The 23,918-nt window shown below is 40.3% G+C and overlaps 1 protein-coding gene across 2 annotated transcripts in view; it reads left to right on the plus strand.

Annotated features, from left to right (window-relative positions):
* Positions 1-22,904, plus strand: part of osbpl5 (oxysterol binding protein-like 5) — a 68,654-nt gene extending 45,750 nt beyond the window's left edge. For both annotated transcript variants that reach the window (XM_016230333.1, XM_016230332.1), the window contains 14 exons: positions 2,767-2,968; positions 9,906-10,090; positions 10,205-10,286; positions 13,696-13,794; positions 14,033-14,129; positions 14,227-14,325; positions 14,847-14,944; positions 15,025-15,114; positions 15,962-16,098; positions 19,051-19,230; positions 20,250-20,379; positions 20,465-20,579; positions 21,590-21,692; positions 21,804-22,904. In XM_016230333.1, the coding sequence (XP_016085819.1) occupies positions 2,767-2,968; positions 9,906-10,090; positions 10,205-10,286; positions 13,696-13,794; positions 14,033-14,129; positions 14,227-14,325; positions 14,847-14,944; positions 15,025-15,114; positions 15,962-16,098; positions 19,051-19,230; positions 20,250-20,379; positions 20,465-20,579; positions 21,590-21,692; positions 21,804-21,939 (1,753 nt within the window). In that variant the 3' untranslated portion in view covers positions 21,940-22,904. The remainder of the gene's footprint in view (positions 1-2,766; positions 2,969-9,905; positions 10,091-10,204; positions 10,287-13,695; positions 13,795-14,032; positions 14,130-14,226; positions 14,326-14,846; positions 14,945-15,024; positions 15,115-15,961; positions 16,099-19,050; positions 19,231-20,249; positions 20,380-20,464; positions 20,580-21,589; positions 21,693-21,803) is intronic.
* Positions 22,905-23,918: the final 1,014 nt, after the last annotated feature.

Genomic DNA, 23,918 nt, shown 5'->3' on the forward strand with positions numbered 1-23,918 from the left:
CAGCACCCCCAAAATCAGTATTTGTGTAAACAATATGACTTTATTGTGTGAATTAAAAGTGTGAAATTTTCAAAGAATTATTGGTCAAATGTTTGTTGTTCTCTGAAAAATAAAAGAGCATTTAAGAAAATTATGTATCCTCCAAAAACTACAAAACTATTCACATCAGGTGTATAGACGTATACATTTTTTTTTGGATAATAGTTTTTAGTACCCCAAATATTTGCACAAACTACAGTATGACTAAATTAAAAGTGTGAAATATTCTCAGACACTATTTTCATAAAAGAGAGAGAGAGAGAAAGAGAGAGAGCGCTTTTAAAAAACAATGAACCATCCAAAAACTGGATAAAAATAGCTTAGCACAAAACTATTTGCATTAAGTACTATATGACTAATTGAACAGAAAAGTAGTAAAATATTCAAAGTTTTTTTTTTTTTTTCAAAACTGTTCACATCAAATACAGTGCGACATTAAAATATAAATTCAGATAACAGATTTGTGGTACCAAAACTATTTGTGTAAACTAAGATATGACTAAATTGAGACAAATTTTTTGTTAAGCCCCGTTCACACCAAGAATGATAACTATAAAGATAACTATAAAGAAAGATATTATCGTACACACCAGCGGACGATATCATCGGTTTATTCGAAGCGTACGCTCATCTGTCGCTTTAAATGCTCCAGCTCGTTACAGCAGGATGGTTTCTGATTGGGTGTCAATGTTTTTATCGTTCATCAGCTGGAAAACATTGTTCTGAACCATATCGTTTCTCTGTGCCTTTATCGTTATAGCTGTTGTGTGAACTCTGCTATTCTTTAATATTGAGAATGATATTTAGAACTATATCATTATCTTTATAGTTATCGTCCTTGGTGTGAACGTGTCTTTATTCTCTTAAAAAAGCATTTACAAGAATAGTATAGCCTCGAAATAAGCAATAAAATGAAAAACAATTATTGTAGTACAATATTTTGGATTTGTGAAGGAGTTCATATAGCTTCCCATGTATGTTGCTGCCATTGGATCCCAATTTCCAGAGCCTTGGTGATTATGTTGGATAACTGGGCTTGAATCTACCTCGCATCGTGTCCAGATCCAAGCTTTTGTATATTTTCAACCAATATTATAGTGAGCCACCTTCAGAGTGTGTTACCGTAAAAATGACATATTACTGCTCTTACGAGACCTTTAATGCATTAAATGGGTGCTTAATGACTTGACGGACATTAAACAGCACCCCCAAAATCAGTATTAAAGGCTTTATTGCCTCTCTACATGCACAAAATTATAAACTCAATTTGTACACCTGGTTACAGTAAATACTGTTTCACCTCTTTAGCAAAACTGCATGTCTGCTAAAACATCTAAGGCAGAAGTTGTAAACTCTTGTTTGTTTTTGATAAGCTGACAACAATGGCACTATGCTTTAATTTTTCTAGTTTATGTTGTTTTTTCTGATATTGGTTTTTAGCATGTTGCTATTCAGTGGCTTGACAATCCCCTAAAAAACACAGTTTTTCATTATTATTATTGCATCTTATTGTGTTAATGTAATATAAATGCTAAATACTTAAATACAAAAAAAAAAAATCAATAAATATATTTAGTAATTAGAAAAACTATAGTGCTAATACTGTGAGACCTACAATATCATCAATCAAAATCAACAGCTAAAATCACAAGCGTATAGCCATGACATCAAATTGTGATTAATCGCCAAACATTAAAAACAAATCTACATTATAATCAAATAATATTCCAATGAGATTCAAAGTGTATTTCAATTTTACACTGTACCTGAGAGGAAGTGAAATAGTAGATGTTGTTTGCCAGTGATATCCTTCGGCTGTCAATCATTTATATATCCCAAACCCCGCCTCTGTCTAGCCACTTTGAAGCTCTTGTCCAATCAGCTGCGCCCTATAGGTTTACGTGACAGGCAGAGGAGCAGGAAGAGATGAGGAGAATGTAAACCCAACAATACAATCAGCACAAACACACACACACACACACACACACGTACAAGCGCATCAGACAAGCTGTGAAGCAGGAAAAACAGCTTTGGAAAACACGTTACTGCAGAGCTTTCCTGTGCAAACACCAATCCAGACAGGAACTATTGAGGGAAATCATGGTGTTTCAACTGTAAACAAAGACTTTTTCTGAGGTTCTCTCATTTTTTGTTTACCAATCTTTGGAGTTTCAGGAATAATATATTCTTGGCAAGGTAAGGACTCGTTTTTTTTGCTTGGCTCGCTGGTCGTTCTTGCTGACAGCTGGTGACGCAGGACAGAAGCTGTTTTTTTTCCTGTTATCTCTGTGTGTCGTGGACACAAAGAGATGGTTTAATGTCATGCTCATGCTCAGATTATTAATCCAAGACTCTTTTACCAGCCAAAGGATTCATATTTCTCTGTAGAGATTCGTTGCCTATAGCAGAATATATTTTGAAAATAATGTTCACGCTGATGAAATGAACATCTTGTGACCATGGTGACGGCCCTGTAATTCAAATTACTCGCGAAGATGATCATCATGTGGTTTGTTGCTTTGGCAACTGATCTGGATGGACTTTGAACGTGAACATAATAATAAATCTCACTGAGATAAAGGAGAACGAACGATTAATGTTAAAGAAAATCTTCTTCTTTTTTTTTTTTACAACTAAAGAATAAATAATAAAAATGAAAATAATTGCAGAAAATGCAGCTGAATCAAATCTCACATGGTCATTTGTTTGTGTGTGATTTTGTTAAAGTTTGAATGACTCCATGTTGGAAAACCATATGGAGAACGATGCCAACTCGGACAAATCAGAGAGGGAGGCGCATGAAGACTCAGACAATGGGGCCAATGAGAACGGAGGCAGACTGACGGAGGAGAGCGATATGGACCAATCGGATGACGTGTGCCTGCAGGCCACGGTGTTTGTTGAAGAAGCCCATGAAGAGATGGGAGAGGTGATCAGTTCATCACAGTCTCTGTTTGGTCTGAATGAACTGCTTTGTCTACGCAGAACTAGTTAATTATGTTTCGGTTACACAGTGACGTGTTAAAAAGGGTCATGTCGATGAAGACATGCTAAAACAAAGAGAAAATTTGTGTTAATCGATTGAAATGTTTACTGAGTGATATTTTTCGGCTTAAAATGTATTAAACCTAAAGAAATTAACAGGATTTATGAGTCGGCATGAAACAATACAACAATTTGATGATGGAATTTTATTCAGCAAAAATTTAGTGGGTCATGAAAAAATGGGTGTAAATTATTGTCTGATTGAAAATTTTTGAGAAAAATTATTTGCATAAATTGCAATATGACTAAATTAAAAGCATGAAATATTGGTCAAATTTTTGTTGTTCTGTAAAAAATAACAATTGAGCATTCATAAAACATAAAACCATTCATATCATTTACTATGCGTCTAAATGATTTGAACGCATGAATTACTTGCAAACAATTTCTGTCACAAAAACATCTCGGTTACGAACATAACCCTCATTCCCGGATGGAGGGAACGGAGACGTTATGTCGTGACGAAATAGGGGGTTTACTTGAGAGCCCCAATCCGCTCTGACTTTCAGAGAAAATAACAATGAATTTTGGCTAGTGGATTATACATACCTGAGCCACCCGTGCATACAGGTCGATGGTTCAAGGTTGTGGCGTTCTCTCCATCAGGGAACGAAGGTTACGTACGTAACCGAGACATTCCCTATCTGTCGGTCATTACGAGTTATGTCGTGACGACATAGGGGGTCCATGGAAAGCGCCACAACCTGAACCCCATTACAACCCTGTAGCGCTGCAAATATTGACAAGCAGCCGTGTGTCAGACAAATGCTACGCGAGGGTTGTAACCTTCCCAATGCCCCAGCGCAAATTCGTTGACCTTGGCACCTGCAGGAACCAAAGGTGAGTACATCGCTGCTGGAGATAGCCAAGCCGCTGTTCCTACCACAGAAAATCTTTTCTTAAGAGAAGGGATTTTGACCTTCGTGAAAGGTGCTTCACGCCTTTCCCTGTTTGTTATTTACAGTTTGGCAGTAACGATGGGGAAGCGAGCTTTCCGGAGAAGGGCACTATGGAGACCACATCCTGCCCATAGGGCGGTATCATGTGGAGACACTGATATGGACTGACCCAGGCCTGGGGCAGTACTACATATGGAATGGGTCTCTGGAGTAGGGAGGAACGGCTCAACGCAGAGTCTGTAAAATCTTGCGAAGGTGTTTGGTGTTGCCCAGCCCGTAGCTCTACAGATGTCTGCCAAAGAGGCGCCGTGCGCCAGCGCATAGGACGAGGCAACACTCCGTGTGGAGTGAGCCCTCACCCCCAGAGGGCACGGCTCGCCTTGGGATTGGTGGGCCAAGGCGATGGCATCCACGATCCAGTGGGCTAACCTCTGCTTGGAAACAGCCTTCCCTTTCTGCTGACCTCCGTAGCAGACAAAGAGCTGCTCAGAGCTTCTGAAGCTCCGGGTGTGGTCCACGTATATGCGCAACGCTCTTTCGAGACACCAAGGCTGGATCTGCCTCCTCCGAGGGCAGTGCTTGCAGGTTCACCACCTGATCAAGGAAGGGCATGGTGGGAACCTTGGGCACGTATCCAGGCTGTGGTTTTAAGACAACGTGAAAGTAGGCCGGCCCGAACACAAGGCACTCTTCGCTCACTGAAAATGCTTGGAGGTCCCCGACCCTCTTGATGGAAGTGAGAGCGGTCAGGAGCGCTGTCTTAGCAGACAGGAACTTAAGCTCAACTGAGTCCAGCGGCTCAATGGGATCCCTCTTAAGGCCAGCCAGGACAGTAGAGAGATCCCAGGAGGGCACCAGGGGTGGCATAGGAGGATTCAACCTTCTGGAACCCCTCAGGAACTTGACAATGAGATTGTGCTTTCCCAGGGACCAGCTGTCCACTGCATCGTGATGTGCAGCCACACATACTTTCAAGGTGGAGGGTGACAGCCTACGCTCCAACCTTTCTTGCAGGAAAAAAAGCACTACTCCAATCATGCAACAGACTCCACTTCAGAGCATAGGCTTGCCTCGTCGAGGGAGCTCTAGCCTAAGTGATCTTGTTTACCACCACTGGTGATGGATCACTTAAGTCTGCCGAGTCCCGTCCCGGAGCCACACATGGAGGTCCCAGAGATCTGGACCCGGGTGCCATATGGTGCCGAGCCCCTTAGAAAGGAGGTCCTTCCTCAGAGGGATGCGCCGGGGGGGTCAACCTGGGCTTTTCCGGATCGTCTCGGGATGGAGTCACCATTCTCTGGGGAACGTGAGCTGTCGTGAGAGAACGTCGACTGCACGATTGAGCTCCACTGGAATGTGGATCGCACACAGCGACTTGAGCGGCGTCTGACTCCAGAGGAGGAGATGACGAGCGAGCTGTGACATGTGACGTGATTGCAGACCACCCTGCCGGTTGATGTACAAGACAGCCACAGTGTTGTCCATGCGGACCAACACGTGCTTGTCTTGCAGCATTGCCCGGAACTGCTGCAAAGCCAGATGCACTGCCAACAGCTCTAGGCAGTTGATGTGCCAAAGCAGTCGAGGCCCTGTCCAGAGCCCCAAGGCTGCCTGCCTGTTGCATGTAGCGCCCCAACCCGCACTGGAGGCATCCGTCGTGACAACGACATGCTGGGACACTTGTTCTAAGGGCACCCCGGCCCGTAAAAAGGCAAGGTCTGTCCAGGGGCTGAATAGGCGGCAACACTCCGGTGTGATGGTCACATTAAGTGTACTGCGACGCCATGCCCTTCTCGGGACTCGGGAGTGTAACCAGTGTTAAAGTGGTCTCATTTGAAGCAATCCGAGCGGCGTGACTGCGGCTGCAGATGCCTGGGTGCGAGGTCAGCACTGACTGGGCGCGCTCATTGGTAAGACGCGCTGCTATACTTACTGAGTCTAACTCCATACCGAGAAAAGCGATCTTCTGCACGGGGGAGAGTTTGCTCTTTTCCCAGTTGACCCGAAGTCCCAACTGGCTGAGGTGCTGGAGCACCAGGTCCCTGTGATCGCACAACTGCTCTTGGGCCATGATGAGTCAGTCGTTGAGGTAGTTGAGGATCCTGATGCCCACTTCCCATAACGAGGCAAGGGCGCCCTCCGTGACCTTCATAAAGACAAGGGGGGACAGGGACAGCCCGAAGAGGATGACCCTGTACTGCCATGCCTGACCCTCGTACGCAAACCATAGGAATGGCCTGTGTCGAGGAAGAATCGAGGCATGAAAGTAAGCGTCTTTCAGGTCGACCGCTGCAAACCAATCCTGGGGCTGGATGCATCTGATGATGCACTTCTGCATCAACATCTCAAATGGGAGCTTGTGAAGGGCCTGATTCAAGACTCACAGATCCAGAATTGGCCAAAGGCCACTGCCTTTCTTAGGCACGATGAAGTAAGGGCTGTAAAACCATGACTTTATCTCGGCTTGAGGGACAGGCTCGATTGCGGTTTTTTCAGTAGGACAGCAATCTCGTTGCGCAGAACAGGGGCATCTTGAGCTGCCACTGAAGTCTCGAGAACGGCGCTGAACCTGGGGGGTCGCCTGGCCAACTGAATCGTGTAGCTGAGTCAAACTGTCCGAATGAGTAAGCAGGACGGGTTGGGCTGCACGAGCCACACTTCCAAGCTCCGTGCGAGTGGCACCAAAGGGACAATCGACACACCCGCAGTGGTGCAGCAGTGGGAAGTCTGTGCTGCATGGCACAGAAGGCATCATGTCCTGGCTCATCACAGCAGGATTCCCCGTGCCCCCGGAGGGACTGGCCAGAGATGCGTGAAGAGACAGTGCATCTCTGAGCCGCGATCTCTTTGCTGCTGGTGATAGGGGGCGTCGTGGGTGAGAGTGAGGTGGCAGTGCATCGCTCACTGTCAACCCACAAGCCTGATTACCCAGAGGAAAAAGAAACTGCTCTTTTTTTTCGAGAATGTTGGTACCGCTGGCCGTTGGACCAGTGGCGGAACAGAAACAAAGCGAAACAAAGGATTCTCCACCCGGCCCTCCTCAGGGAGAAGGAGTGGCGCTGTTCTCGCCATCTCCTGAAAAAGAGCAGCTTCCCACATCTCCGGGTTGCCCATGTCAGGGCTGCTTTGTCGTCTTTTTAGAGGACTTAGGGGCCGGCTGGGACACGGAGGACAACGAGCAGGTTGAGGCGCGGCCCGAGGTGGAGCGGTGGCAGCTGGAGGATCATGCCGGGGCAAGATGTGCTGGATGGCCTCAGTCTGTCTCTGCACTGCCGAGAACTGCTGGGCAAAGTCCTCGATAGTGTCGCTGAATAGGCCAACATGCGAGATGGGAGTGTCAAGAAAATGCACTTTGTTGACATCTCTCATCTCAACGAGGTTAAGCCAAAGATTGCACTCTTGGGCCACAAGTGTGGACATCACCTTCGGAACTACCCTCGTGCATTTGTTTGAGTGCCTTGACTTGGTGGACCTGCAGGATAGCCATGGCATGCAGGGCAGAGGCGGCCTGGCCTGCAGCACCGTAAGCTTTGACTGCAAGAGCGGCCATCAGCTTACAGGCTTTGGATGGGAGACGCGAACGATTCCTCCAAGTGGTGGTGTTTTGCAGGCACAGGTGCACCGCAACCACTCTCTCCAACTGGGGAATGTCTACTTACCCCCTAGCCGCCCTGCCATCGAGGGTAGTGAGGAAGGAGGAGGGAGACGAGCAGCTTCTGGCCAAAAAAGGGGCCGTCCACAACTTCATCAGCTCCTCAGGCACTGGCGCGGGACGCGGCTCACAACCGTGCCGTGCGCCGGTGCCTTTTTTCCTGGAGGTGCATGAGGATTGCTTGGGTTAGGGTTAGGGTTATGGTTAGAGAAACCAATCATCCAGCCGCGAGGGGGCTGGACTGGGAGGCATGCACACCTCCAGCCCGATACTCGCGGCTGCCCAGTAAAGCACGGCCATCACTTCAGGGTCCGATTCGGCAGCGGTCACAACACCCAAGGGGGGCAGCCCCACCGAATCTTCATCCTTGGAGGACGATAGCCCATCCCCCCGATGCTGCAATCGACATCAAGCCGGGCCAGCGAAATCACTCGGGAGCCGCACGGGACATTCGCTGTGGGAGGAGTGAGAGGTCCGTGGGGACGTGCCTGGCAGAGAAGCTCTCACTGTGACCCTCAGATCTCCCAGAGCTCTAGCTGGTGGTCCCCTGCTCGTGACAGGGAAACCGGGACAGAGTCAGAGGGTGCCGCTCCGTTCTCCGTGAGGAGAGAGAGGCGAGATCTCAGCAAACCCATGCTCATACGCTCGTAATTAACGCATAAGTCATCCATGAACGCACCTTCAGTGTGTTGGATGCCCAGACACTGAAGGCAACGCTCGTGGCCGTCGACCAAGGACAGGTAACGACCGCAACCAAGAAAACACGGATGGAACGGCATCTTTAAAAAGATGCGAGCCGTCCGTGATGAGAAACTGCTCTTTTAGTTGAAGCACCCAGGGGAATCGCTGAATCAACAGGACACCGCTGTTTGTGCTGTCACGCCAACCAGGAACAGCTTCTTTCTTCCAGTCAGAACGAAAAGGCTTTGTGGAGAAGAAATCATTCACCCACTCGGCTCTGAAGCAAAAATCTGATGAGTGGATGCAGCTGTCGCCTATTTATACCTGTATGCATGGATGGCTCAGGTATGCAAAATCCACTAGCCAAAATTCATTAGCGTTTTCTCTGAAAGTCAGAGCGAATTGGGGCTCTCAAGTAAACACCCTATGTCGTCACGACATAACTCGTAGTGACCAGCAGATAGGGAACTATTTGCATGAACTACTGTGGAACTAAACTTAAAATATTGGCAGAAAAATTGTGGCACCAAACTGTTCACATCATATACAGTGCGATTAAATGACATGAAAGTATAAATGATGCAGTTTTTGGTACCAAAACTAATTGCGTAAACTACGATATAACTAAACTGTCATAAACATGTGAAATATCCTCAAACATTTTGTTATTCTCTGAATGAAAAAAGGATACTACAATTCAACATTTAATATAGCTTCCAAATAAAATGAACAATTATTGAGGTGGAATATTTTTGAAAAATGGGTGCAAATTGTTGTCTGATCTGGAACATTTTTTTTAGAAAAAAAAAAATCCAACAAAATCTATAATATATATATATATATATATAGTTTTTTGTTAGATTTTTTTTCTAAAGGCATCAGACTTTATGAATTGCATAAATTAGACTGAAAGTTTTATTCTTTTCAGGGTACCATATACATTTTCATGCTGTAATTATATAAAAAAAACAGTTATTATATGTAATATAAATGCATATTGTGATTGTCTATTTATCTATACATATTAATAGACAATGTTGGATTATTTTAATTACTGGTATATATGACACAAAAACATTTTCATGTCTGTTTTTTCCTTTAAATCCTGATTTGTTCGTCACTTTCGTCACTAATGTGTGTTTTATAAATGAGTCCCCTTGTCTAGAAATAGCTGTTTTATTCTACATAGGGTGGTCCGCTTCATGGTGGCAGCCATTTTAAGATCACATGACCAGCCAAATACTAATCACTTTATTTTACTAAGCCCCAAATATTGAACACTTGCAGAACAAGTTAATCATGCCTGTGAATATGGCATTTCCATGACTGCATTAACAAAACAAATTCTATATCCACACCAATAGAGGTCAGTATAAAGTCAAAGAGTAATGTAGAATTGGTCAATGAAATGGATAAAAAAATTGATTGGTGCACCTTTAAATCAGTCAATAACACCAGCAACTTTTATTTAGAAGAACACGAATGACAGTAGGTACATTTGCCTTTATGCATTTAGCAGATGCTTCTATCCAAAATGACTTGCATTGCATTAAAGGTGTATTAAGGTATATTTTCTGTTGTGATCACAGGCTGGCGAGGCGTCGCAGGTGGAGACAGTCTCTGAGGAGAATAAGGGTTTGATCTGGACTCTCCTGAAGCAGCTGAGGCCAGGGATGGACTTGTCTAAAGTGGTTTTGCCGACGTTTATCCTGGAGCCGCGTTCATTTCTGGACAAGCTGTCGGATTACTACTATCATGCCGACCTGTTGTCCCAGTGAGCACCTCATAAGCATCACTACTGCAACCAGACGCACTTTACTGAGACTGGCAGGTTTAGCTTTCATTGGGTTTGTTGGAGAAGAGATAAAGGTATATCTTTGTGTTTCAGGGCTGTGATGGAGGAGAGCCCGTACAGCAGGATGAAGCAGGTCTTGCGCTGGTATCTGTCAGGCTTCTACAAGAAACCAAAGGTGATGTGGGTGAAGTGCTCATTTTTAGATTGAGAATCACGAGCCAATTCACATTAGCCAGGCTTCCATACATGATATCTATGCATATTTTGGGATATCGCATAAAAATAACTTGGCAAAAACACTAAAATGTACAACTGTTGACAAATTATTAAATGTTTTTTAATGAATTCTCTTAAGCTCACCAAGGTGGCATTGTTTTGATTGAAAACAGTAAAAACAATAATATTGTGTAATATTATTATAATGTAACATAACCATGTTCCATTTTAATAAATTTTACATGTAATTTATAATTTCTTATTATATTATTTTTCAATGTCACATGATCCTTCAGAAAACTTTCTAAAATGGCACTTCATAATTTTTATGGAAACTGTGAGGAATTGGACAGTTTAATAAAAAGTTGAAAAGAACAGCACAGAATAAACAATATTTATTCTAAAATAAAGCTATTCTAAAATAAAAATATGTATTTTATAAACAAAATTCGTTCTAAAATAAAACATTGTAATTACTATAAAAACAAAACCGTATATTTATTATAAAATAATTGAAAAAAGTCATTTTAATATAAAATGTTTAAAAATGAACTGGAAACACCAAAATATGTTGTTTAAAAGTTTGGGGTTGGTAAGATTTATTTAATGTGTTTGAAAGAAGTCTCTTCTGCTCATCAAAAATATACAGTAGAATAGTGAAATTTTACTACCATTTAAAAGAACGTCTCTAGGTTACGTATGTAACCATGGTTCCCAGAGGGAACGAGACGCTGCGTCGAGACGCTTGGGGAACGCCCTTGCGTGACCGCGTTCTGAAGCACGTGTCAAATCCGTCCAATGGAGCAGCGAGACGTCACAAGCAGGGTGACGTAAGCACCAGAAAGCATAAAGGCACATCCGGCCGGGCGCAAACCAGCTTCGATGAAGTAGCGCCTGCAGGGATGCAGGGAGTATGGCAAAGAGACGCAGCGTCTCGTTCCCTCAGGGAACCATGGTTACATACGTAACCTAGAGACGTTCCCCTTCAGGAACTCGAGCTGCGTCGAGACGCTTTGGGAACGAGAATACCCACTGCGCCATACTTTCGCTCATTGGGGCTCACTGAGCCCTGAAGCACCGAGGTGGCAGGGGTATCAGTGAACCTCCATGAGGGCACTGAGGGAACAACCGACCCGACTGCTGTAGCACCCTCAGTTGAGGGGGCGAGCTCTCCCGTGCCGTACCGTTGCTGGGCGGCAGCTGGGAATTCGCTTGTCGGAGCTCACTGAGCCCTGAAGTGCCGAGGTGGCAGGGGTATAAATGAACCTCCATGAGGGCACTGAAGGAACAACCGACCTGACTGCTGTAGCACCCTCACTTGAGGGGGCGAGCTCTCCCGTGCCGTACCGTTGCCAGGCGGCAGCTGGGATTTTCGCTCGTCGGAGCTCACTGAGCCCTGAAGCACCGAGGGTGGCAGGGGTATCAATAAGCCTCCGTGAGGGCACTGAGGAGGATTGGGCACCGTATACTATCCTTTCCTCCTTTCCTCGCCAGGTGGGCTGCCCTCAGGGACCTGACAATGGTAGGACCATTTCGCCGAGGTCCTCTTAACGGTCCGCCGGTCCGCAGATCCGTTTTCGGTCTATAAGACCCCAACTGAGAGCATCGCCCGACCCCCGATCTTTCTGTGGAGGGTTGCGGGTTGCAACGCTCTGTTTTTGAGACTGGCGATATAAGGAGCTTTATGACTTGGGCTGCTGCTCGCTCTGCAGCCCCGCCCCTGAGCAGGTCAGCCTGGTATGCTTGTAACACTGCCATGGTGTGCAAACATGCGCCAGCCTGACCTACCGCCGTATAAGCTTTCCCAACCAGACTCGATGTAAGCCTAATGGGCCTGGTGGGAAGCTTCGGGGCCTTCAGGGACGATGCTGAGGATGGGGAGAGATAGCTCGAAAGCGTCTGCTCCACCACTGGCATCGCCCCATATACCTTATCATTCAGCCCCACGATGTTCTTTGAATAATTTGAGACTGTGGGGCTGTAATACGGGATGAGTACGGTTTCTCCCACGATCTTGGCACTCAGCATGGAGATCGGGAAAAACGGAAGGCCCCCGTCGTGAAGGCTGTGATCTGGATTCAGAACATGCTCGTCTAATTATTTTTAGGACGAGCGTCCTGTTTCTAGGCTGGCCAAACGATATTTTATTTTTGGCGCGAATCATCCCCCATAATCACAAATCACACCTCATACGCGAGGGACTGTGGTGGCGAGTCCACAGTCTCCTCTGTCTCGACACTCGTCACATCCACCTCGGAGGAGGAAGATAGACGAAGAGCTGCGGATCTAGCGGGTGAGGACCGAGAAAAGGACGAGCCCGTCTCGGATCCCTCCGCTAAATCCACCCGCGATCCCCACGACAACAGTCTGCGCTGTGCCTCGGCAACAGCGGGACTGCTGCCAACGGGATCGCGAGCCTGGCCTCTGTCATCAAACGCAGCCAGGCGAGAGCGGAGCGTGCGCAGCGAGAGCTCGCAGTGATGACAATCAGCTGCTCGAAAGTTGACCGTGCATGCTCCGCTCCTAAACAAACGACACACAAATCGTGTCTATTCCCTGCCGCCAGATATCGTGGGCAGGGAGAAACACAGCGTTTGTAATGCCGTTCACTCGCCATAGACTTCTCATTGTTTTATATATATATGAGTGCTTGTGCGGACAGACAACAGTAAATAGACAGACACATACACATAGCGCTACTGAAGAGCAGAAGCTGGTTTGCGCCTGGCCGGATGTGCCTTTATGCTTTCTGGTGCTTACGTCACCCTGCTCGTGACGTCTCGCTGCTCCATTGGACGGATTTGACACGTGCTTCAGAACGCGGTCACGCAAGGGCGTTCCCCAAGCGTCTCGACGTAGCTCGAGTTCCTGAAGGGGAACTATGGTTTTACTACCATTTTAATATATATTAAAATGCAATTTATTCCTGTGATGCAGATCTGAATTTTCAGCATCAATACTCCAGTCTTCAATGCCACATGATCCTTCAGAAATCATTCTCATATGCTGATTTGGTGCTCAATAAACATGTATTATTATTATTATCAATGTTAAAAATTAATATTTTAACTCAAGCTTAATATTTTTGTGGAAGCTGTGACAAATTTGTGACAATTTGTTGATGAAAAGGAAGTTCATAAGAACAGCATTAATTTGTTCTACTTATACATTATTATTATTTTTATTTTGTAACATTATAAATGTCATTACTTTCACTTAATGCATCCTTGCTGGATAGATTATTAATTTCCTTAAAACAACAACAACAAAACTGAACAGTAGTGTATACTTCTGAAGACATGTATTTATCATTAGGGTGTGCGTATGGTTTATATTGACACTAATTGTGTTTCTCGGATGTCTTTCAGGGGCTGAAGAAACCGTACAACCCTATTCTAGGAGAGATGTTTCGATGCTGCTGGCTGCATCCACAAACAGACAGCTGTACATTCTACATCGCAGAGCAGGTGAGACTCTACAATTACAATTCAAATATCTGACATTGCGTTAAATAAAAATGATCAAACCCAGCGGCATTTTAAAACAATATACTGATATTCCGTTTTTGGACACTTTCTGCTTGTCTAAATATCTGCAGTGTGAAGTGGTTAGTCTGTCTTCCTCTGCATACAATGTAAACATGACGACAGTCTCTGTTCGTAATAACAGTGGAAACCGATAATCGGTTGACTTTTGTACTTTCAGGTTTCTCATCACCCTCCAGTTTCAGCTTTCTACATCAGCAATAGGAAGGACGGATTCTGCATTACTGGAAGCATTCTGGCCAAATCCAAGTTTTATGGTATATAACATTCATGCAGACATGCAGTGATTTTCATACACAGCCTGTGTGCTTTTGTTGTGACGTTGGTTGTAAGTTCAGTGTGATTTCTTTAAAGGGAACTCGCTGTCTGCTATACTTGATGGAAAGGCCAGGCTGTTGTTTCTCACCCGAGATGAAGAGTATATCATCACAATGCCGTACGCTCACTGTAAAGGTGATGGACCCTAAATTTCATAATTAAATAATGTACTGAATTTTAAATTATAGTAAGAAATACTACACCCACAAATAATAAAATATTTATTTATTCTTTAACATCAAAAAACTAATCCTACATCATTATGTTATTATTTACTCACTCTCATTTAATTGCAAAAACATGCTAATATTTTTATTATTTGCAATGAAATTAGGTAAATCACAAGAAAACTGTCAACACAATTTGTTTTCTAAAACAAAATAATATATTATTTTAAAACAAAACATGTTTTTTCTAGAATCTTAAAGAAAGCATAAACAATATTATAAAATAAAATACAAATCATAATTTATTCTCAAATTGAATATATGCCTTTTTTAATTGCTGTATTTATTTAGGTTGTTTTTGTTATTAATATTACTAAATACTATAATGTATTTTTTAATTGTTTTATACACATGCACACATAAATAATAACTGTCAGTGTTTATGTTTTCGTGAAACATTAATACATGGAAATTGTGTCTTTCTTACAGGGATTCTGTATGGTACAATGACATTAGAACTTGGCGGGAAAATCACCATTGAGTGTGAAAAAACACAATGTTACACAGAACTTGATTACAAATTGAAGGTAAGTCCCAAACCTAATTATGTGACTTATTTATGTTTTTAATTATGATCTTACAACTGTTGTCTTTTTCTTTGTTCCAGCCTTTTCTTGGCAGCTCTTGCAACGTTAACCAGATTTCTGGAAAGATCCGTTTGGGGGAAGACGTTCTGGCTACAGTGGACGGGCACTGGGTAAGAATCATTGCAGACACTTACATAAAAGAACAGTCATATCAGAAACACTTCTTATAAATTCCAAAATAAAGTATAATAAAATAAAGCCACCTGCTGGCAGAGAGTGAATCTGCGTCTAGTTCAGCTCGTCTGCTGTTTCTGTTTCATGCAGATATTTTGTATGTATAGTTTCACAAAACTGAAGTCAAACCATTCTGTTTTTGCTTCAAATTTCGGAATTATACAAATCTAATTTAGATTCAAAACTGCTCATGTTGCATGTATGCAGCATCTTTGTTTGGATCATGATTAAAATGCAGTGGTTGCCTCTCATTTTAAAAGGAAAGAGCACAGACAAAGCTTTATTTTGTTTATATGAAGAGATTTATTTTATTTGCGTTACTTATTTATTTGATTTGGGGCTTGTTTTAAAATTTCAATTTAGTTTTGTTTTTTACATTTATATTATATTTAAATTTTGTTATTAAGCATCTGCTAAATAACAACATTTAAATATAATATAAATGCAAAATGCTGCACTAATTTCTTTGTGAAATTGAAATATAACACTTTATATTATTATAGTGTTATATTTCAATTTCACAAAGAAATTAGTGCAGCATTTTGTCCAAGCACTAATAAAAGGACACATTTAATTTATAATTTGTTTAAATCTCATTTTGTTAAAAAAACAATTGTGAATCAAATCGAATCATGAGTTGAGTGAATCGTTACATCCCTAGAAATAAGACAGAACTTTATTCATTCCTATGGGGGAAATGGAGGCCAGACTTAAGCGCACAAGTTCCGAGATTGCTTATCAGAGTGGTTGACAGCACATGCTCTCACAGACGTCTTTCTGCAGGACAGTAAAGTGCACCTGACTGAGAAGAGGACGGGCCAGCAGGAGGTGCTGTGGAACCCCGGTCCAGACATACGCAGACAGCGGCTGAAGAGACAGGTGGTGCAGGTGGATCAGCAGGAGGCGTTCGAATCTGAGAGGTGCACAGACACATTCAGAAGCGGAAGGGTTAAAGACAACAGGGAAAGAGAGAGCTGCAAAATATAGTAGGCAACATTTGAAGTGGCTCAAAAAGATTAATCAAAGTTGTCCTAAGACAAGAACACATTTTGGTTTTAGGCTTTAGAACAACTTTGATAAAAGGTTTTGATCCACTTCAAATGCTGACTAGTGTAGATTATCCATATGCAAGTTGATTTGTGATTTACCATACATTTTTTTTATGTTTGATTTATTTTAATTACTGATTTCATTTATTTTATTTTATTTTCATTTATTTAATTTTTTTTTTCATTTATATAATTTTAGTATAAATAATTCATTATTATTAGTAGTAGTAGTAGTAGTAATAGTAAAATCTAATAATATAATATAAAATATAATAATAATAATAAATATGGGGTCCCACTTTATATTGTGGCCCTAATACCTGTGTACTTACATAGTAACTAGATGTATACGTAGTATGTAACCACAGTGTATGTACACATTGGTACATAGTATCTACAGCTGTAATGTTTGTGTAACTACACACATGCAACAGCCCACTGAATGGTGTGTGTAAGTACAAATGTGTAACAGGACATTGGTAGCAACACTTTTTGGTAAGGAAAGTACAAATGTGTAACAGGACTAACAGCACTTTTTGGTAAAGAAAGTGTGACACTTTATATTAGATTTACCATGTAATTACTCTGATGTTACACAGCAGCGGCCAGTAAGTTAGGCTTTACATATCAATTGTGGTTGGTGTCCAGAATGTTACACTTCATATTAAGTGGACAGTTCCTGAGGAGTTACCATGTAAGTACACTGGTATTACAGTGGTGCACCAACTCCACCAACTTGAGATCCAAGTCCTCCCACTTTACATATCCCTAAACCTACCCATCTCCACCCAAGTTCAAGTTTATTTCTAAAGCACATTTAAAAACAGCTAAAAGGCGACCAAAGTGCTGTACACTCTGTACAAATACAATAAGTAAAATATTAATAGCATAATGTCAAATACACATAACATGACTATAACAAAATCAATTAATAAACGCCAAAGTAAAAAGATGAGATTTTAGACAAGATTCAAACACAGGTAGAGTGGAGGACATTCTAATATGAGATGGTAAGTTGTTCCAGAGTGTAGGACCAGCCACTTCAAATGCTCTATTTCCACTCGTCTTTAGACGAGTGCGAGGGATCTGGAGGAGAAGTTTTTCCTCGGATCGTAATCGTCTTGTGGGGATGTAGGGATGAAGTAGGTTTGTAAGATAAGGCGGAGCTAAATTGTTCAATGATTTGTAGACAAACAGAAGAATTTTAAACTCAATTCTGTACTGAACAGGCAGCCAATGCAGGGATCTCAGAATGGGTGTAACATGATCAAATGTTTTACACCCCTTCAGAAATCTAGCTGCTCCGTTTTGTACTACCTGTAAACGAGAAATTTGAGTTTTTGAAATGCCATAGTACAGCGAGTTACAGTAATCCAGCCGTGACGTGATGAAGGCATGGATGGCAATCTCTAAGGAAACTACAGAAAGAAATGGTTTAATTTTAGAAAGGGACCAAAGGTAGAAGAAGCTGGAGCCTACGACAGAACTGATCTGTTTAGCGAATTTTAAAGAATTATCGAACTCTACACCCAAATTTCGCACTGAGGGGGAAGTAAATGAATTTAGGTGCTTAAGATCACTATGACCTCCGTTTTATCTGTGTTTAAGAAAAGAACATTTTTAGAAAGCCAGGATTTAACATCATCAAGACAAGCAGATAAGGTATTTAAAGCACTTTCTTTTTTCCTAGTAACTGGTAAATATATTTGCATGTCATCGGCATAACAATGAAAAGAAACTCCATGCTTTCCAAACACAGAACCCAGAGGAAGTAAATATAGAGAAAAAAAGAGTAGGAGCTAAAATCGAGCCCTGAGGAACACCACATGTTGAAAGACCCAGAGATGAAGTACAATTACCTATTTTAACCCTAAATCTTCTATTAGTTAAAACGGATTTAAACCAACTTAGAACAGCACCTCCCAGGCCTACAAAAGATTATAATCGAGAGATAAGGATCTAGTGATCAACAGTATCAAATGCTGAAGATAGGTCCAGCATTACTAAAATGACGGAATCTCCAGAATCTGTAGCCATTAAAACATCATTAAGAACTTTTATAAGAGCTGTTTCAGTACTGTGCAAAGATTTTAACCCAGACTGGAATGTCTCATAAATCTGATTATTTGTTCAAACGGACTGAAGCTGTAAAAACACAATTTTTTCCATCACCTTAGAAATAAACGGTAATTCAGATATTGGCCGAAAATTGGATAAAACAGTAGTGTCAAGTGAAAGTTTTTTTAGGATAGGAGAGACTGTGGCCATTTTCAGACTGTCTGGTATAAATCCAGATGAACTTGAACATTTCCACCCCTGGATCAAATTGTTCCAATTACTCTTATACATATTATTATTACAAAATGTAGTTATATATGTCCTGTTACACATTTGTACTTGCACAAACCATCCTGAGGGTTGTTACATGTGTGTAGTTACAGAAATATTACAGCTCAAGATACTATGTACCAATGTGTACTTACACTGTGGTTACATACTATGTACACATCTAGTTACTATCTAAGTACACGGCTATTAGGGCCACTTAATATAAAGTGGGACCACATGACTGTGAGTGGAGAAGGATGTTTTTGGTGTAGTTACAGGATCTACCAGCAGGTGTGAACTGCTAACGCTAACCAGTCAAACCTTGTTGAAGACTCCAAATCACTCTTAGATCTCTTGAATCTTGACCTCTAAATCAACTTTGCAAAGCATCATTAAATATGACCTTTATGTTCTGGTTCATATTACAGCACATCAGAGAGCTGTGAAATGTGCTGTGACTGAGCAGTAATGGCTGTTTGGTATGTTTTCCTGCAGGCTGTGGCAGCATGTGACCAGAGCCATTAACGATAAAGACCAGATGAGAGCCACGCAGGAGAAGTTTGTGCTGGAAGAGGCTCAGCGGCAGGAGGCCCGAGAGCGAGCCGAGCGGCCCTGGAACCCACGACTCTTCACCTTCAACTCCGACACCAATGAGTGGCACTACAAATACCCCGAGTACGTCCACAAGACCACACCGAGGCTCTTATTAATTACCATACACACACAATACAGAAAAATAATGTGCTTTAAAACTAATTTAACTGATAGCCCTATTTATATTGGTGTATATGTACAGGAAGGTTTTTTTTTTTCTTACAATAAGTTTACATAAGTTAACATTGGTTATCATTAGTTCACATGAACTAACAATGAAAAATGCTTCTAAAGCTTAATCTTAGTTCATTGTTTTGTTTTAGTTTTTACTTTTACCAGTAAATTATTCAAATCAATAGTTTTGTCTGCTAATATTATTTGATGGAACTGAGTTAAAAATGAACAGTTAATGAACGTTAACAAAGATTAATAAATGCTGTTACAAATGTATTGCTCATTAATAGATAATGTTAGGTAATCCAATAACTAATGTTATCAAATGTGACCTTATTATGAAGTGCTACCTTTTGATTATATAATATATTATTATATATTATTAAATTACGAATTGTTAATAATAATACTAATTATTTATTATTAGTAGTAGTAGTAGTAGTAAATACTATAATGTTATTAATATGTATATACAATGATATATATTTTATTTATTTGTATGAATATTAATTGTGTGTGTGTGTGTTGTTTTATTATTAGTCAAGTATAGATGTTTATTAATTATCATACACGAATGCTACAGAAAAATAATATGATACAAGCAAAATTAACTGATACCCAAATTTTCAGTGGTGTATGGTTTTTTATATATTATTATTATTATTATTATTATTAACTATAATATTATAAAAAATGGTGTATATTTTATTTATTTTTATTAATATGAATGTTCTATTTATTGTAATAAATCAACATTAATAAGGGAATTACAGTATTTTATTTATTATTTTTAATATTTTAATCTTAAATGTGTAAATCATTGCTTTTTTTCCAAGCATTTTTTATTGCTAAATGAAAATTACAAAACCACAAATTTGGCAGTGTTCCAGTAACTAATAATCTCCTCGTCCCAATTCTGTTCTCAGCACTGAGGCGTGGGATCCGGAGCACTGTCTGCTGCAGTTTGAGAAAGACGGCGTCATCCAGACTAAAGAGAAATCCCAGCGCCAGCGCAGCAGCTACACCTACAGCCAGAACTGGGCTGCACAGCAGAAGGTGAGTCCCACAGGTTCCTATTGTTCATGTAGGTGACCTGCTGGCCCTTCAGGGTGTGTTTGGTTGACAGACATGTGTTTCTCAGGTGCGGGTGAATGGCAAACACAGGAAGTCGAGCAGCCAGCCGTCCAGCTGCAGTCAGAACACAGAGAGCAGCAGCAGCACACCAGAACCCAACCATGAGTCATCTGACAACGAAGGCCAGTCATCAAGCCATACACAAACACAGCTCCATTCTAAGTGCTGAATAAATAGTTCCTCCAGCAATTAAAATAGTTCAGCAGTCTGACGGTAGACTGTTACAAAAGCTTCAGACGTGACTAATCCAATCAGATTTTCAAACTTCAACCATCCGCTTTGTGCTTTATGTGTCTCAGATCCATTAGACTGTAACGGACTAAAATAAATTGACTTTACGCTGTATATTACAGTAAACTAGCTGCACCTATACAAACAATTTGGACTTTTAAGTACCTATAAAAAAGTAATTAAAAATCAGGCTGATTAGAAAGAGTAAAAAACCCAAATAAAATAATTTATTCTAAAATAAAACAATTTATTCTAAAATGAAAAGATTTGTTCTAAAATAAATGTGTATTCAAATAAAAAAATATATGAATGAAAAACATTAAAAAATATATTTATTCTAAAATAAAACAAAATAATTAAAATAACACTTATTCTAAAACAATCAGTTTATTCTAAAATAAAAAAAATCTAAAATAAATGTGTGTTTTTAAATAAAATAGATAAGATAAAACACAAAACTCTTGTAAAATGAAAATATTTATTATACAAATTATTATAAAATGAAAATGATATGATAATGAAATACAAAGGTAAAAAAAGATTTTAAAACAATTTATTATAAAATAATAAATACTAAAATAAATAAATGTATTATTAAATATAATAATGCATTTTTAAATAAAAAATAAAGTATGAATTCTAAAATAGAATATGTATTCTAAAAGCAACATAAATATTTATTTATTTAAATAGTAAAAAAGTAAAAAAGTTTATTATAAAACAAAAATATGTATTAAATACAAAATATTTATTTTTAAATAAAACCGTATGTTATCAAATAAAAGTATGGATTAGAAAACAAATATATATATATATATATATATCTATACACAATCAAAAATAAAATTCAAAAACAATTCAAGTCTTCAGATTTTTATATATCTCATTTTGACTTCGTCAGGCTTTATGAACCAGTGTGCGAGATGCACTAAAGAAGTGAAGGACATCGCCCTCATAGAGACCTCGGTAGCAGCTATACAGAAAACACAGCAGGACATCCAGAGGCAAGTACAGCCTGAGACATACTGTACTCATCATTACTGACGGCATAATAACTACATGTTTCTCTGTTATTCAATATCATATATTAATCACACTGATCCCTTTATCTTCAGAAACCTGAGTGCACTGGGACGTCAGATCACGCGGCACAAGACGGCGGAGGAGAGCAAGTCCTTGAGCGGCCGCCACTGTCTCATCCTCTGCATGCTGTTGCTCTTCCAGCTACTCATCAACTACGTCTTCACTTGAGATGCTGTCACCTATCGACCATCGCCTTGCAATAAACACAGCCAAACTATCACCGCCACACAGCCCGTTGAATGCCCCGTCGCGATGTTGCTACCGACTGTAGCCACACCATCAAGCACTAAGCACTTCAATTAGAGAGAAAGAGACTCTTGTTTTAATTAATATGACCGATAATCAGAGTGGATGTAAAACGCTGTACTGCCACTCTCGGTAACTGACGTATTCTCTCTTTCCTACGTACTTCCCTTTCTCTGCAATATAGGCCATGTATTTGTGGCATATTTGAATGCAGTTGAATGGGTTTGTGTGTCTGTGTGCGTGTTTCCCACAAACTCCTCTTCCATTTATACATCGGGCCTTAATACTGATGCCAAAAAGCTAGGAAAAAGAAACGAAAAGGCAGTGAAGTCCACCAGTGCAATTTTATTATGCTTTCAAGTGAACCTCTGACCACACAAATTTGCTCATTTTATTATTTAACCAAAACAGTGTTTCTGTATAGAACAATACAAAGAAGAGTAAATGTTTACAAACTTGATTGTACACAAAGGAAACAATGCTCTGACACCAAATGCGTCGTGTAGATGTAGATGAAGTTAACAGAATCGGCGAAAGCACTACGATAACAGAATGAACAATCAGCCATAAGACTATGGCAAGCCAATTTAACATTTAATCCTTAAAACATACTAGTATCCAGTTTCATACTACTAGTATATATTTTTAGCTACTAGTATGTATTCCATTAAGTACTAGTTCTTATTCATTAGCTACTAGTTATAATTCATTAGCTACTAGTACTTATTCATTAGCTACTAGTTATAATTCATTAGCTACTAGTACTTATTCATTAGCTACTTTTTCTTTTTCATTAGCTATTAGTTTTTATTCATAAGCTACTAGTTCTTATTCATTAACTAGGCCTCCTAGTGATTACTCTTTAGCTCAGGGCTGTCCAAACTCGGTCCTGGAGGGCCGGTGTCCTGCAGAGTTTAGCTCCAACTTGCCTCAACACACCTGACTTGAAGTTTCTATGCCTAGTAAGAGCTTGATTAGCTGGTTCAGGTGTGTTTAATTAGGGTTGGAGCTAAACTCTGCAGGACACCGGCCCTCCAGGACCGAGTTTGGACAGCCCTGCTTTAGCTAATAGTTCTTATTCATTAGCCTACTAGTACTTATTCATTTGCTAATAGTACTTATTCATTATCTATGTTATCTGTTTGTTCATTAGCGACTAGTACTTATTATCTACTAGCGCTTATTCATTAGCTACTAGTACTTATTTTAGTAGTAACTAGTGTCTATTCTATTGTTACTAGTAACACATTTAAAATTTTTGCTATTGATTTCTGTGGAAATCTTTCCCTCACATATCAACTGTTTAGTTCTAACTAGTATGTGTTACAAAAATGAGTAGTGATTTTTTTTAAGTATTACTAGTAAGTATTCATTAGATACTAGTACATATTTATTGAATACTAGTATTTTTCATTAGAAACAAGGACCTAAATAGGTACCAGTATCTAATAAAAAGTATGCATACTTGTAGTTATTCATTAGTTACTAGTACTAGTATTTTAGACACTAGTATCGTTTTTTTTACTTGGCTAATGTTATGACTAGTCAGAATGGCCACTGTAGGGTTCAATTAAAAATCGTACTAGTAACATTTGGTATAAGTACTAGTATATAATAAATGTGTACTAGTATGTGTTGTATAAATACTAGTATCTAATGAATAAGCACTGGCATCTGTTTAATAGGTGCAAGTGTCTAATGAGTAAGTACTAGTAGCTAATCAATAAGTACTAGTATCTAATGAATACATACTAGTAATGTAATAATAGGTACTAATATCTAAAAAAAATTTACAATAAGTACTAGTACCTAATGAATAACTACTAGTATATTAAAATACTAGTAGCAATTCTTATCTTACAAGTCACAATTCATTTTGACTCATGTTATGGCCACTGTAG

Source organism: Sinocyclocheilus grahami, unplaced genomic scaffold (assembly GCF_001515645.1).
Source record: "Sinocyclocheilus grahami isolate Dianchi unplaced genomic scaffold, SAMN03320097.WGS_v1.1 scaffold367.1, whole genome shotgun sequence".
NCBI lineage: Eukaryota > Metazoa > Chordata > Actinopteri > Cypriniformes > Cyprinidae > Sinocyclocheilus > Sinocyclocheilus grahami.